This window comes from Nanorana parkeri, unplaced genomic scaffold (genome assembly GCF_000935625.1).
Source record: "Nanorana parkeri isolate BGI_ZX_2015 unplaced genomic scaffold, ASM93562v1 scaffold35, whole genome shotgun sequence".
Classification (NCBI taxonomy): domain Eukaryota; kingdom Metazoa; phylum Chordata; class Amphibia; order Anura; family Dicroglossidae; genus Nanorana; species Nanorana parkeri.
Window position 1 is genome coordinate 1,190,403 of NW_017306303.1, and position 17,519 is coordinate 1,207,921.

The following is a 17,519-nucleotide window of genomic DNA, read 5'->3' on the forward strand; positions in this document are numbered from 1 at the left end:
TGGGTGGCGGGTAATGTCACGCCACCTGGCTTCCTGATTGCCTGAAGCTGGATACATCCTACTTGATACCGGAAAGCTGGTATCGGTGCATCCCTAACAGATATCTATCAAAAGGAGGATCTATATAACTACCAGAAGTACTTCCTCATTGGCTGGAAAGCCAGCTCGATGCTGATTGGCTATGGCTATGAAGCCGGCTTCCTGGCCAATCAGCATAGAGCTGGCCAAAAAGAATCAAGCCGGCTTCCCAGGCAATCAAGAAACTGGGCAGTGGGTAATGACACCCCACCCGACTTCCTGATTGTCCAGGAAGCCAGCTCCATCCCAATCGGTCTTAATAAGGTATGCACTTAAAATGGAAAGGTCTTATTTAAAATGTAATTAGCACTTTGTTGGTGGTGGTAGTGGGGGCAGCAGATTAAACTTCAGCTTTAAGTTTAGTTGCCAGGGGAAGTTTGCAAGAATTGCAGAGGTAACCTGCTGCTTTTCCTACCTAAGGGTGGGGTAGAATTGCCTGACCTGGCCCTGTACCATATGGCAGTACACATTTATTTATTACAGGTATTTATATAGCGCCGACAATTTGTGCAGCACATTACATAGTTGCACATTCACATCAGTCCCTACCCTCAAGGAGCTTACAATCTAAGGTTCCTATCTCACATGCATACATAGAGGGCCAACTTAGAGAGGAGCCAATTAACCTACCAGCATGTCTTTGGAGTGTGGGAGGAAACCGGAGTCGCTGGAGGAAACCCACGCAGGCACAGGGAGAACATGCAAACTCCTTGCAGATAGTGACCTGGCCGGGATTCGAACCGGGGACCCCCAGTGCTGTAAGCGCTAACCACTACGCTACTGTGCCGCCCACACATGTCAAGAAACATAGACTGGCGTTGACACAAAGAGACTAAATTTTGGGTTGGTATAGAACAAGACCCCTCTCCTTTCCTACTAAAGAGCACCCTAGGTTGGAAATACAGGTCTGTATATGCTTTTTTTTTTAATCCACTGATCGGACCTACCCTCCATGAGACTGCCAGATTCTTCAAATTAGCCAAGCCACAGAGATTCCCTTTTCATATGACCCTAATTTTTTGAGACACCTTGATGTTGAACCTAGCATCTCACAAAAGGATTTAATGGACCAACTTTGGGTTATGTGAGCACATGGGTTTCTGTCCATTGGGGCCTGGAAATTAGTGGAAGAACTCTCCATTTCCCCACACTTGACTAAGTTAGGTTTTTAGAGATGAAACCAACTTCTTTTTCTTCACTCCCTTCTTAAACCTCACCAATTTTGCAGACCTCAATCTTTGAAGAGTTTTGCAGAGAGAAAAGTGCCCTAAGAAGAGGTCTCTTTACATCCACTGACTCACAGAATTTTCCCTACTCCATAACACAGGTGTGATCCTTCTTCATCCTACACCTCTGTCTGAAAGAAAATACAAGAGATCCCAGTTGATAAATTGTAATTGGAAACAAGCAAAACTACCCACCCTTAGTTAGTGGTTTGCTAGAGAAAATTACATACAGATGATACATAAAACATGGTAGTACTGGATATAATTCCAGCAGGCCTATGACTATCTCAATAATGTGTAATCTGACAAACCAAAACCTGTAGATTATAATCGCTTCCAAATGTCTCCTGAAGAAGTAGTCATACGCTCCGAAAAATATATTGCGAAACAAAGTTCCTCCTACAACTTTTCCTTTAGTGTTAGTTGATAAATGTTAAACCCAATGTCAAGTTTTTATTGCTGTCTGGGTCCCCCCTGGGTTCCCACCCCCTACACACACGCACACACACACACACACACACACACACACACTGTCCTTGTCACCACAAAGGAAGGAAGGAGAATGCACCAAACAGGAACAGAGGCAGCAATAAAAATGGCAATCTCCTCAACTTTCCCTCAGGTACTTGCCAATGCAATTACCGATACTTTTTCTAAAGAGGGATATGTGATATTTTTTTCTACAAAAATACTGACTGATGATTTTAGGGCAGTTTCTTTATAATTATGAAGAACTGTAACTCAATCCATGATTATTCACCAATGGAGAATGACAACCAGCAATAGAGCACTACAAGCAAGGGACCTCAGACAGCCGCTCTTGTTTACAAATTTAAAGGGATGGTATCGGCCTTTAGTATCGGGGCATTTTCACAAGTACTCGTGAGAATTCCCTGTATCGGCCCCGATACTAGTATCGGTTACGGGCATCCCTAGCGCATACTGTGTCCATTCTTTGCAGTCTGGACCAGCCCAGTTGTCAATAGTTCCCAAAGGTTTTTGTTTTTCTAAACTGTAAAAGACACATACTGAAAATAATGTTATTTAGAACAGGGAAAGCAGCATATGTGTAGCTGATGTGGGCTTTATTACTATATTTATTTTTATGAAATCTCCACATAACAACAAATGGCTGTCCAATTGGCCAAATTTATATTTTTAACTTTGGGCCACTTGAGAGCTCAGCTGTTTTGATAGTTGAAAACTCCAGGAAAACAGCTAAATGCACAATTTGTAATTTTGTCCAGCCAATCCTGAGATTGGCACTCACGGCACAGCCAGGTTGGTAACTTGACTCTTCTCTACTACAGCTTGGTCACTTCTCCCTTCCCAGCTTGAGGTTGGACAGGGAAGGCGCAGCAGAAGGATTAGGTAATTTCTCTTCTCTCCTGACAGTATGAGTTTAGGTAATACAGTATACTCTTGCAGGGTCCTATGGAGCCACCCTTGTCTGTGCTAGTAAGCTGTGTGTGTCTCCACGAACACAAATGTGCAGCAAGGCAAGCCACTCCCCTGCTCCCTGTTCCCCATTCCTCTTTCCTCATTCCTGCTTTCTCCAAGATGGTAGATGAATAGTTGTTGGACACTGCCTTGTACCTTGTGATCTTGCAGTGTACAGGAGGTTCAGGGAAGCAGAGCTAAAAGTGTTGAAGGCACCTGTTTGAAAACATGATGACTGTAAGCAGGGCCGGATTTACTCTCCCTGCCGCCCCAAGGCCAGGTTCCGCAATGCGCCACCCTCCCCGACATCAATGGACAATGGCAACCGGATGGCAGGGGCGGTAGGGTTAGTTCTAATTTTTTTTATTGTTTTTTTATTTTTAAAAAAACTTTTATCACTTTTTTATATTTTTATTTTACCTTTTTACATTTTTATTCATCTTATCATTTACATTTTTATTTTTTAGAATTTGTTATCTTATTATTGTTTATTTTTTATAATTATTTTCTTTTTATTTTTTAATCATTTTTTTCTTATTATTTTATATGTTTTAATCACCTTTTTATTTTTTTATTTAATTATTATTTATTATTTTTCACTTATTTTTTTATTTATATTTATTTAATTATTTTTTTTTAATCAATTTCTTTTTCCACTTAACTTTATTGCTATCACACAGGCGCTAACGAGCACCTGTGTGATAGCATTTGGAGGTGACAGGTTCTCTTTATTGACCCTGTCACCTCCAATACAGGAGTTCTAGCACTGTGCTGGAACTCCTGTGACAAGTGAGAGAGGAAGAGCATAGCTCTCCCCTCACACTGCTCTCCCCTCTCACTGTGTACACAAAGCGGCAGGGTTACTTTTAACCCTGCCGCTCTGTTAATCGCATCGGCGGCCAGTGAGGAGACAGACTCGGTGGCGGAGCCCGGAAGACGGAGCCATTGAGGAGAGAGGTAAGTGCAGAAAGGGAGGGGGCGGGTGGTAACGAACAAGCGCTGGCTTCCTTACACTACATTTAGCCCTGCTTTCCCAAAGAAAGCAACTTACCGCCCAGAACTTCATGTTCCGGCGTCGTGGTGTTCCTCACACGCTGCCACCCCCTCTGCGCCCTGTAGCCACGAGGACGGGCCTCGGTGGCCTTGTGGGGAATCCGGGCCTGACTGTAAGTATTCAGGCACAAATGTAAATAAATACTACTTTGGTGGGCAATCTATATTTGATTTATCTGGATTCATTGATTAAAAAAGTTTGAGAGTTTAATACTACTTTAATAAATACACAGCTTCATTAAACTGCAGTTTTATAATTGTATGGAACTTAGAAATTAATGACAGAAAGTTACTGCAACTTGTTTCCAATAGAAAAGACTGCCATAGTTCTGTCTGCTTCTTTTTGCCTAACAAGGCGGTTTCCAAGACAGCTACAGTCATTAATAATTAGGCCATTAGCACATAATTAAGTGCGGAAATGTGTAGAGATCAGATAGGCAACGTTTTAGTGGTGTTGCAGACTTTTCCGCATTCTATTATTTTAAAATGTATCACCTCCTGTTTGATTACATTTAGCCATTAAAACATATTTTACTGTGTGTGCATGATTTTCACCTTTGCGGAGGAGCTGTAGAAATAGGAGGTGTGAGAGATTTATAGCGTTCCACAGGTACAGATATGAGACCGTGTACCTGCCTCATCCAGGTACCTCTATCCTCTTTCTCAAACACCCACAAGCTGTAACTTCAGTCTTCAAAGTGCTCATTAACTGAGCAAAATCACAGAAACATGAAACCATAGCCTGTGATCGCACAGAGAAACCTGGGGAGATCCTGGCAACCCACACATTCATACTACGTTGATGTTGTGTGTTTGTGTGCGACAAGGCCCAGATCTACTGCACTGTATTATCTATATCTTCACTATTTCCTAAACTCAACAGGAAATGTACACACAGCGAAAAACAAGGTAACTCTTGCTGTGTTAAAAGCGGACCCCTTCACACAAATGTCACCTTGTCACAGAGGCTTTTATTTAATCTTCAAAGCATAATCTTTTATATCACTACTGAAAGTAGGAAATACTTTTTAGCATTTGGTGGATAATGTGTGTATAAAATGGTGTAGGTGAAAATGAGTCAATGTTTCCTTTCTGTAACTCACGCACCTTCAACTTTTTGTATGCCATTGAAAGGATAATACTTTTACATTTGTGCTACACTAAAAATATTTTTTTTAGGTAATAATAATAAATGTTAGAGAAATGAAAGACAAAATCCTATTACTCTCCTTGTGCATTGTTTAAGCAGTCCCAGTCCACCCCCTCCTAATCCTTCGGAAGTTGCCGTGAGACTAGTACCTTTAGACATACAGTATCTGGTAGGGTTGTCCTGTAAGTTTACAATCTTGGACATATACATATCGAAACATGTTAACACTTCTGGAAACACCGTTAGAAAAAAACCCACTATGGAAACGCTACTTAATAGAAAATCAGTCACGACTCAGTGGCCAAAGAAGAGCATTGGGGGACCCAGAAGAAGTGGTAGAGAAGATGATGGTGGCAGGGAAAAAGAGTGGCAATGGCGATATAAACTACACTACACTAAAAATACATTTATTAGGCAATAATGATAAATGTTTGAAAAATAAAAGCCTTGACCTGTCAGCGCTGGAGATGGGCACTTATGTAGATAAGTATGCCAGGATCTGCATATTATGGCAAGAGCCTACTCCCTTCTAGCAGACTTTAATTCCACTAAGGTGTCTATTTATAAACATCTTGCACAGCCCTGCCAATCTCTCTGAATGATTGTTGTGTGCGAATAAAGGGCAAAAATTAGCGTACTGAAAGGAGAACTATGGGGTCAGGGCTTTTCCCCATAGTTCTCCTAAGGGTAACGGGAGGACGCAAACTAGCGTCCTCCCGTCACCCAAAGCTCAGCCGCAACGATCCACCCAGCTGCGTGAGTGACAGCTGGCTCTGCCTATCTAGAGGCAGAGCCAGCTGTACCCGTCCCCTCCCCCATCCGTTGCGCCAGTCAGCGCTGGAGGATCGGACAGGGGAGGGGGGTAATCCCTGCAGGGAGGCGTGAGTGACAGTCACGGCTCTCTGCATGGATAGATCGAGAAGTGAGCGAGCGACAGTATGTGTTCGCTCACTTCCCGATCTACTGAGCCGACCTGTGACAGTTTCACAGGTCGGCACAGATTATGAGGCTGAGTGAAAATCACTCGCCTCATAATTCTCCTTTAATATTTTCTTTTCAGGTCAAAAATAATGCTCCTCACCGCCATCTAGTGGCCGTAATATAATACCGCATTTGGGACACTAGATGGAGCTGAGGAGCATAGGAAATAGGTTCACAGAGATTCACAAGGGGAATGGCTCTGCAAATTGTTTATAAATAGACCCCTAATTATTTCTCAACCTCAGTTTTTACAAAAATAATATAGATATAAGATAAATAAAAAGAGCTCAGACACAGCCCTGAGGACCTATTTGTTTTTTTTTTAATACGCTGAAGTAAAGCCACGTGAAAAGACGTATCTGTATACAATTTGCATTACAGTCTGTACTATCTCTTTTTGATTTATCAAAATCATATAAAATAAGCGGTTACCTAAACAATCAATTACATCTCTATTTAATCAGGCAGGCCATTGCCTACATAGTTTTGGTGAATCTAAAGAAGGTTGCACAAAAGGTTATAACCTGTATGGTCAGCTTTATAGTACTTCCTATTAGTCCCATTAGTCAAACAACTTTAAAATGAGCATCTAAAATTTTATAATGATAGGGGTAGGGATGCTAACATAAAAGTGTATTTTTTTATTATTATTATTTTGTATATTATTATTCAGGCAAATATTCTCCTAGGTTTTCAGAATTATTTACTTTATGAACTTCTGGGAATCCTTATTTCCCACATCAGTCGTTCCAGCCTCTCACACCCTCTTTCCTCATCTCCTGATCTGTTAGGGGGTGGAAGAGGCGGGAGAGAAGAATTCTCTGGTGTGCTGAGTGTCCTGTTCTGAAAAGGGTGTAGACCAGGCCAAAGATCAGGAGTTATTCTGAGATATGGGGGGAAAAAAATCTCATCATCTGATGCAACATTTCAGTTCCCAGCACAGAATGAGCAGACTAAGATTCAGCAACTGTCAACCCATTACACAGATGTTATCATTGGAAGGAAACAGACTAAGGATAGATGACTTGGTCTGATGAGAGGTATTCTTAAATGACCACAGAACTGACATTTCTTCGATAATATATAATATAACATACAATGACCATTGAGCAGGTCTGCTTGATTTGTGTCAGCTGACTCACTTCAGGTTACAGGAGAATCCTACCAAACTCATTACTGGTATGTCCCTTGCCGTGGGTGCTGTAGTGACTGCGGATGGCGCCGCTTCAGATTCAAGTAGTCAGATATATAATCAGCACACCGTGGTCAAATCTTCAGAAAGTGATAATTTTATTGATACACACACATCTTGTCACATTGCAACGTTTCGGGGCCACTCGGGGTCCCTTCCTCAGGCATGCCTAAGCAAGGGACCCCGAGCGGCCCCGAAACGTTACAATGTGACAAGATGTGTGTGTATCACTACTTGGAGCTGTCTCACTTCAACTCAGAAATTTCTTTTTGGTATAGATGTATTCTCAGGGGGTCTTACTTTCACTCCCCAAAGCCACAAGAAGAAGTCATAGAGATATTCCCCAAGGTAAGAGTAAAGAACACTTTTGACAGGTGTCCCCAATGTCCACCTTAACATTTTCATTGTAAGGGGTATACAACTATTTTGATAATAACAATTAAAATGATTCTGGTGACAACTGGGCATGTGCCCTTGCTTTGGAGAAATCACCTTTTACTTCAGTCTGTGTCTCTCTAATAGGAAGTGAAGGTACGGAACAGAGCCATAAAAAAGACCTTGAAGAAGAACTCCAGGCACAAATGGTATTAACCCTTGCAGTGTGGCTACCCCCACACTGCAAGGGTTAACTGCTCGTTTTTGCCTAGGTTAAAAAAAAGTTATACTCACCCGATCCTCAGCACCAGCTTGTTCCAGCCCCGCTTCCCCTCTGCTGCAGCATGTTCTTTACACAGTGTATACGACGTGAGGACAGCGAGAGACATACCATCACCGCGCAGCATAAGAGGAGAAAGGCTGGAGGGAGAGCTGTGACAGCTGGACGGCTAGACAAAAACAAGCAGTTAACCCTGTGTAGGGCTAGCCCCACTGCAAGGGCTACTAAAATTTGTGCCCACGGTTCTGCTTTAAAGGGTTACCCATTCACTGTTTTATTCAAAACTGGATAAAAGTTTTGATTTTATATACACTTTCAAAGTATTTTAACCATTAACAATAGTTGATCATTAAAGGATTGTTTTTTTTTTCTCCAAAGTTTCAGAGTTCCACTTTACATTATATCACAAAAGGTACAGCAAATATTGTGCAGGTAGAATTATTAAAGGAGTAAAGCATGTTTACTTAGCTTACTGATGAGGAGAAGCTAATGTCTATCATCCAATTATGTGCAAGCAAAATACTGTTGTTTTTTTGTTTCATTTAACTTGCACATGATCAGGGCCGCCATCAGGGGAATACAGCCAGTAATCATGTAAGGGGCCCGGGCGACCTGGAGGCCTGGGCCCCAACCAAGGAGTTTTTGCTGTAGACTATTAAGTACAGCACAGGTGTGGGTCTTCTTTTTTTGGTTTGTTAGCGGACTGCACTGAAGAGCAAGGCGGGAGTGGGGTAGAATAGCTGAAGTGGTAAGATAAGGTAAATTATTCCAATAACATGTACTATATCCCAACCTCCCCCTCCCCCCGTGGAGGGGGGGTGCAACAACAAGTAAGAGAGCACCCCCCCTGAAGTGATGGCAGATAGCAAAGAAGCTATTGCTTCCCTTGCTGTCTGCGGTTTTTTAAAGCATTCTGACAGCTGCTGCAGTCAGAATAATAAAAGAAAAAGAAAAAAACCTGCATAAGAATGAATAGCTAGATTGCTATTGGCTATTTCAATTTGCAATAGCAAGCTGGCTATTGCCCCCCCCCCCCCTCTGCTGCTGTCAGTCAGCAGAGGAGGACCTGATGGGGAAATTCAGGCCCACCTCTGCTGATTGAAAACACATTGAAATAGCCAATAGCAATCTCGCTATTCATTCCTATGCCAGCTTTTTTTTTTTCTGACTGACGGCTGGCGGCGGCCCCGATGTCAAGAAAAAAAAAACAGCAGGGAAAGGTTTACTCAGCAGAGTAAACCTTTCCGTGAGAAAATGTTTCTCTTCCAGGTGTCACAACTTGGGCATATCTAAGATTTGGGTCTCTGGCACAGATGCAAGCCTTAATGTTAAATTCCAGGCAAAAGAAAACCCTTTAATTAAAATATAGTCCTCAATAGCCACAAACGACATAAATACACTTTGTGTTCACCAAATGCCTTTGCAAACCCAGTTATTAGCTTGCAAATGCAGCAGTGACATCATCACTTTCCAGTACATAGCATGTGCAGACCTGTGGAAGCGGCCCAACATGTCCACCTACTACAGGCTGCCTGCAGGAAACTACAGGAGGGGTAGACCACTCACCATGCATAAGGAGAGAAATCAGCAGTGACTTCATGCATTCAAGTACTATCCTCCCTACGGCTCAATCTAGTTGCCTAAAGCTATTTTTTGATCGACTACATCACTTTATTTTTATTGTGTTTCTATTGTGTAATTCCATACTGCAAGGATCGAAGGTGTGAAGCAAACTTTAAGTAACACTAAACTCAGGACTTAAATCTTAAAAATGCATTCAAGTACCTTAAGGCCTTATTCACACAGCGTACGGTCTGGCCATACAGATCCGTGCGGCGGGCATGGCCATAGCGGGCCATTCGCGGGAAGGACAGGTGCTGCTTGGAGCAGCCTGTTCTTCCCAATGGGAGGACACGGCCATACACTGTCGTATGCTCGCCCGAGCTGCACATCTGTGCAGGTGTGGGTGTCCGTGCTCGGATGCAGACAGGATCCATCCTGCTCCCTTCAATGTCACTTTTAAAATTAGCAAACTGTCAGTGTCCCTTTAAACAAGGGTAGGCAACTCTGGACCGCCAGCTGTTGTGGAACTACAAGTCCCATGAGGCACTGCATCGCTGACAGTTACAGACAGGACTCCCAGAAGCAGAGGCATGTTGGGATTTGTAGTTAAAGTACAGCTGGAGGGCCCGAGTTGCCCACACCTGCTTTAAGGTAAACACTTCAGTTATAGCCCAGGTAGACTGAACATACGCCGCTGTTATACTTCTGTTAAATCAGGTCTGATTTGAGCTATACAGCCCACAATCACTCTGCGACACTGCGGCTCTTTTAGCCAGAGTGTTATTCCAAAACAAACACAAAAATTTCACAGCACACTAGTCAGCTAGTCATTATGACCACAGCTAGAGGATGCCATTTTTGTTTAGGTTCATTGCAGCGTGGCCAAGCCTGGCCACACTACAATGAACCTGAAACCCATTACTGGAACTGAAATTTCTCCTTACCTTAGAAAAGTAGTTTTATATTCATGTCTATCATATGTAGCACTCGACTGCTAGTAACTAGTCAACATTGATCACAGTTATACACAGACTGCTGGGGAATCCCATGGAACAAATGATTGAAGGGGAGGCCCAGTAGGCTGCAATGGGTCATGTGAGTCACAGGACCCTGGGGACCTTTTCTCTGAGGGGGAGTGAAAGCTCAGTACATGCAGAGATGTTGTAAGGTGTGTGCTGTAAATCTGACATTACAATGACCACATATTGGAAACTTTTATACAACTTCTAATATTAACCCCTCACATACTCCTTCTCGCTGTTTAGTGTTCTTGTACGTATATAAATTCATGCGTACAATGTGTAGGCATTAAAATATGTACTTTTACAAGGACAGAATTTTTGTTCTTTGCTTTGCAACTTGCAGCCCGAAAACCACCATTCACATCCTGGAGACACAGCACAAATGACTTGAACATGGGTGGCAGATAGTGAAAAAGTGACCCCCGCAACAGCAAGGTTTTCATTTCTTATTACGCTTTAGTCATCTTCTAAACACCCCAAGCAGGATTTACTAATAGTGAATATTCAAACTCAATTTTATTACATCATACCATTGAATCTATCTATCTATCTATCTATCTATCTATCTATCTATCTATCTATCTATCTATCTATCTATCGACGCTGGGGTGGGGGGGTTTTTAGAGGAAATGCAGTGTGCTGTGTTATCAGGTCAGGGAGCGCACAGTCAAGGGGGTCACCGTCTAAGATAGGGGTTCCTGTACCTCTATGGAGATACCTATTCCTCTGTGTGTATGTTTGTGATCGGTATCTCCTCTGTATGTGTGTGATTGATGTCCACTCTGTGTGTATGTTAGTGATCGGTGCCCCCTCTGTGTACATATGTGTGATTGATGTCCCCTCTGTGTGTATGCAGGTGATCGATGTCCCCTCTGTATGTACCCTATGTATGTGATTGGTGTGCCCTCTGTGTGAATGTGTGTGATTGATGCCCTCGCTGTGTGTATGTGTGCTATCGCTGTTCCCTATGTGTATGTGGGTGATTGATGACCCCCTCTGTGTGTATATGTGTGATCAATGTCCTGCCAGCTTGCATGTGTGTGATCGATATCCCACCTCTGTGTATGTGAGTGATCAATGTCTCCTCTGTATCTACATGTGTAATCTCTGTCTCCTCTGTGTATGTGTCTGCTCGATGTTTCCTCTGTGTGTATGTTTGATCGATGTCCCCTCTGTGCACACATATGTGTGTATGTTTGATCGATATTCCCTCTGTATGTATGTGTGTCATCAATGTCCCCTCTGTGTGTATGTATGATCGATGTCCCCGCTGTGTGTATGTATGTGATCGATGTCGCCTCTGTGTGTATATGCGTAACTGATGTCCCCACTGTGTAAGTGTATATGTGCAATCAATTTCCCCTCTGTGTGTATTTGTGATTGATGTCCCCTGTGTGGGTATTTGTGTATTTGATGTCCCTACTGTGTGTATATGTGCAATCCATTTCCCCTCTGTGTGTATGTGTGTAATATCCTTTGTAGTACACCTATGTAAAGAAAAATAGCATTGTCCTATTGAAGAGTTAAGCTGCCAGTGAATTGCGTCAATTCAGCAAGTGGTAATGCTGTCTGTACAGACTGGTGTCTAACGAGGTATGTCACTGTATACAGTATATGGCCATTTGAAACAATCATTAAATAACTTTACATTAAAAGCATCTAGACTGGTGAGTGAAGCTCTTTTATTGTTTGTTAATAATATGTCATTCATTAGTTTCATGTCCACGGTCTGGGCACAGATGCACATGTTTGAAAACACATTTGTGTTTGTTTAATAACATACCACAAAGATCAGCCATGAGCAGTGACCCAGTATGTATCTTTTAAAAGCTTGTATAAGCTGGTTTCTGACTGTCCTCTGTGGGTTACTGCATACCGTACCTCTTTGCCGCATAAAGAGACTGTCACTTTATGAATGGGCCTGCAATAAAGGACACTGTGCAATGGACGCAAGCATTCGACCATCCTGGAAATGTTCAATATTCAAGAGTTTGCCGGAGGATGTAACCGTTGAGCATGCAAGAGTTTGGACTCACCGCCCCCTGGAGAGGTAAGTACTCAGTGGGGGGAATTTATCATAACTGAAGCAGACAAAATATGGAGCAGCTGTGCATGGCAACCAATCAGCTTCTCTTTTCAGTTTGGTCAGTTCAGATTTGAAAATGAATGAGAGAGACTAATTGATAGAAATGGGCAACTGCTCCAGATTTAGCCTGCTCCAGTTTTGAAAAAAATTCCCTTCTGTGTCTTTTATTGCTGGGACCATTCTTTGGGGTTTTGTTGTGATAAGTGACATAGTAAATTTATTTAACCCCAGCACTGGATTTACACTGAAATTTCAGAGAAATAAGAACTCCCAAGTTTGTTTATCCCTGCGGTGTTGCATTTTGGAATCTTGGCTCTGCAGTTACATGATCACTGAACTGCGGCTGTCATTGTAAATTTTTGCCAATTCGTCCAGTTCATTTTGCCTGGTAGAGATCATTGCAGAAATGTTTTCTTGCTGTCATCACATTGTTTGTTGTGCAGTTCCTTGGAAAGGGGGCAACGATAGTTCCCCAGATAGTGAGTATCTGTTGTCCGAAGACTGTCATAATTAGCTCTAGCCAAAAAAAGTTTAGAGCTCTCAATAAAACTGTAGAAAAAAATGAAGACAAAAGTGGAATTGCCCAGAGTAACCATTTAGACTTTGTATTTATTTATTTAATAAAATTAAATGTGAAACCGGATTGCTATTGGCAACAACTAATACTTTTTTTCTTGATGAATGTATCTAGTTTTAAAAGATCAGCTCCTATGTTGCAATGTTTGGAAATGTAAATGAAATTCAGCAAAAACGATTATTTTTCTTATTGCTGATTACGTGGCATCAGCAGCATAAATACAAAAGTAAAAGGGTTTTTCTTTCATTGCATATAACTTCCTACACCACTGTGATCTAGCTTCACTTTTGACAGCATTGCTTTATGAAAATGAAGAAGTAAAGTAAAATATAAGATAGGAATGAAATAAAATGATCTATGAATGTTCTTTATGTTGTCTTTCATGGATGACACTGCCCCAGACATATTTAGATTAAATTTACTATAATATAAAAAAACATACAGTAGAAGTATACAAAATATTTGTGTTAATTCTGTATATCCCATAATTACAATTTATTGAATGCTGTTTAAGCAGGTAAACCTAAATAACAATATAATACAAAAATAAAAACCAAATAAAACAAACTGGCCTTCATTTAAAGGGAGTATATTGCAAACAATAGAGTTTCTGGAACATGCAACAATTTGCTAATTGGATAAAACAGCTTGTTTCTGTCAGTTCTTTATACGTTTGGACAAATGTTACCGTGTAATACAAAATCCAGTCTGCGTGCAGCCATGTTGCCTTGAGGAAATTGTACACAGAATACTGTATCACGGCAATAAAGCAGCAAAAGGGTCGGAGATTAAAATAAAAAGATCTGACTGATTTTCCACTGCCAAACACTTGGCATCATGTATTTAAACAATGTTTGTATATTGTGCCAGAATCCTCTAAGGCAGGGGTGGGCAACTCTGGCCCTCCAGATATGTGGAACTACAGGTTCCATGAGGCATTGCAAGACTGACAGTTACAGGCATGACTCCCAGAGGCATGTTGAGATTTGTAGTTAAAGCACAGCTGGAGGGCTGGATTTGCCCTCCCCTGTTCTAAGGGTACATTCCTACGGACGGAAAAGTTAGACGTATGGACATACAGTGTAAATTACACCTGTAGTTGCGGTGCCCAGAGCCCAAGCTGCTGCGTTTTTGTGTCCATAGCTTAGTATGAACGTGATACTCTATACTTAGGTATACGCAAGTACCAGTTCTATTTTTCTGAACGCAAGACTTCCACTGGTATTTATGTTTACCCGCAAACAGTGTATTGTTTCCATACAATCCTATAGACACATAGAGGCAGCAGCAGGACTCCCTGGCGCTGTAGTATGTGATGCTGTATGCCCATACTCCTGTATTTGCATCCATGGGAATGAGCCCTAAAACACCAAGGGGGGAATTGATAAAAATGGAGCAGGCAAAATCCAGAGCAGTTGCCCATTGTAACCAATCAGCTTCTATCTTCAGTTTGTTCATTTAAGCTTTGAAAATGAAAAAAATAAGCTAATTGGTTGCCACGGGCAACTACTCTGGATTCTGTCTGCTCCAATTTTGATGAATTCCCCTCAATGATCTTCAATCACATTGGTGAATTTGCTTTAAATACCAATAATGTACAAACAGATACTATCCTTCCTAAGGCTAAATCCAGTTGCCTAAAGCTGTTTTTTTTATTTTTATTGACTACATCACTTTATATTTTGATTGCGTTTCTATTGTGTATCTCAATGCTGCAAGGATCGAAGATGTAAAAGCAAACCTTAGCCGCCATCATGAGTAAATGGAGAAAAGTTGATTTTCTCCTAGTTGCTGTGGGTTACACCACATCATTACTCTTTGCATCTTATGATTAAATATCTGTATTCTACAGAAAGTGACAGCGTAAGCATCTACTCTTTTTTTAATAATTACATCGCCACCTATTTTGTAATGATAGCAATGAAAGGTTGAGCGTTTGTGTTGTCTAGAAATAGGAGAAAGAATACAAAACTCTCTCAGAGCATAGTTCATCATACCTAAAAAAGTTATGGAAGTTGCAGTAAATTAAATGGATATTTTATAGCTATAGAAAAATCAGTAGTTTAAATAAAAATGACAAATTGTGCTTTCTCATTCGAAGTGTCACACACTGCGCCGAAAAGGCCCGTTAACCACATCACAGTTACAAGTAATGGTGTAAAACAGCTGTTTGGCTAGTGCTGTGAATTTATTCCACGAAGAACAGAATGCCCCGGGCCCTGTGGTCAGGAGTGCGGTGCACAGGTGTGGTATGGCTTACCTTGCGTCCTCCTGGGCTGCACCTGCTTTCTACGCTTCTCTTTGAAATCTTCAGACATGGTATATGTGTGGAAACATCCAATCTGTGCCGTACTTTCTGCAGCTTTCTCTTTCTGTCTCTGACACACAGACACATGCTGGGGAGTACCCCACTACTCCCTCTATGATGTCACATGTGGAGGGGCTGTCCTTGAATGATTCAAAACCCCACTATGAACTGCTGTCCAACACATATTAACCCTTCTCACCGACAATGACTCATAGGAAAGATTAGAAAGTCAGCTTTCTGCTAGTTTGCTGCATTCATTCACCTCTAACTGTCTACAGCAGTTAACTTGTGGAGGATATCGTAGCTGGTTATCATCAATGTTGGCACTGTAACAATGGCATCGGCGGTTTTATAAATCCCTGATGCATGTAGCTGGATGTTTGAAATAAGTAACTTTATGTATAGGAGCTGCTAATGTAGTTTATATGTATGCAAAAGTGATTGCATCTTCACAAAATGTGAGATGAACACATCTGATAGGATGCTAATTATAATCCGTCAGTATATGTTATCAGACACTCCATCTCAAAGTAAACCAGAGAGAAATACACTGAACTGCTAAAAATACTAGCTGCCTGACCGTTATGCTGACCCATCGGCTCTAAAGCAGAAGTCTGGAGAAATGTCACAACTACTCTTAAAGTGGGGCTCCGCGCCACCGCTCGTTTTTGTCTAGGGTACCAAAAAAATTGTTTCTCTTACCTTATCCTATACTACTCCTCCTGCAGCCGGCGTTCTCCTCATACCTCTGGCACCCAGAGTTGTGGTTAGGCCCTTGGCGTCCTTACTTACAATGAAGAACTGCTGGTGGTGCCGCATTGTATGTTATGACATCAGAGTGCCTGAGACCAACGGATCGGCGAAGAGAAGCAGCCTCGTGCGACTGGTCACACTGAAAGGAGGAGGATAAGGTAAGTAAAACTGCTTTTTAATGGTACCCTAGACAAAAATATGCATTTAACCCTTTCAGTACAGGGGAGCCCCACTGTAAAGGTAGTTTTGACATTTTACAGATTAGCTTTAAAGTGATATTAAAATCAAATGTTTTTTAAGCTAGTTCAAATGTTGATGAAATCACTTACAATGGATGCTGCTCCTTGATGTTTTAAAGTTTTGGTTTACTGCATAATTAGCTGCTTCCCTGAACACTGGCCATGATATCTTGTTTTAGGGTGGCTCCTTTCCCTTGCAGGGTCCTATGGAGCAACCCTTGTGTGTGTGCTAGTAAACAGACACAGCAGGGCAAACTACTCCCTTGCTGTCCCTTGTGATCTTGTACTGGACAGGAAGTTCAGGGAAGCCAATCTGAGAGAGTAGGAGCTGTTCAGAAACACAATGACTGTAAGTGCTTGGGCAAAACTGTGCATAAATACTTTGCTGGACATTATACTGTATATTTGTTTGGTCTAGATTCATTATTGAAAAAAGTTTGAGAGTTTAATACTACATTAATATAGCTTGAGTCAGTCACAGGAAGCAAGTATGGAGGTCAAAAGGTCAAATGTCAGATGTCCTTATCTGCTTGTGATCACAAATAAAATAATCTGGCCACTCAGTGTATATATATATATATATTTGCATCCCCTGCATACCTCTTCCTACACTGTTCACCTCTGCACCACTTGTATACCTCTTCTTACACTCTTCACCTCTGCACCCCCTGCATCCCCCTGCCAGGGAGTGCAGAAGTGAACACTGTAGGAAGAGGGATGCAGAGGGTACAGAAGTGAACAGTGTTGGAAGGGGGTTTGATGGCTGACACTCCTGACACTGTGGGCGGTGCAGGGGGCAGAGTCAAATGTGCTGAAAATCACCATTCCCTCTTGCAGCTGATCAGCACAGCCCAGACGAGCAGATGGGACCCTGATAGGTGTGCCCAGCAGACTGTCCACCCCTCTTGCCATGGTAACAAGCTATATTGACAGGCCCCTCTCTCCCTTCTATGAAGGGAAGGAAGGGAGGAGCCTGCCAAATTAACTGATTACCATGATAGGTGGGCGGGACCATCTTCCTACACTACAGGCTGCCTGTGCTGGGTTCAGGGCCCCCCTGCTGACTTGATGGGGCCCAGAACAGGAGGGCTACCTGTAACCAGGCCCGGATTTCCCACAAGGCCACCGAGGCCCGGCCACTGAGGCCCGGCCTCGGGGCGGCAGCGGTGACCTTGTGGGGAAGTTGCGGGCGCCGG

The 17,519-nt window shown here is 42.2% G+C and overlaps 1 protein-coding gene across 1 annotated transcript in view; it reads right to left on the reverse strand.

Moving 5' to 3' along the window:
* The window catches only part of LOC108797747 (zinc finger protein 429-like), a 72,006-nt gene extending 56,665 nt beyond the window's left edge, over positions 1-15,341 (reverse strand). Inside the window, exon 1 of the mRNA XM_018569403.1 lies at positions 15,284-15,341. Coding sequence (XP_018424905.1) covers positions 15,284-15,341 — 58 coding nt within the window. The remainder of the gene's footprint in view (positions 1-15,283) is intronic.
* Between the last annotated feature and the right edge of the window lie 2,178 nt (positions 15,342-17,519).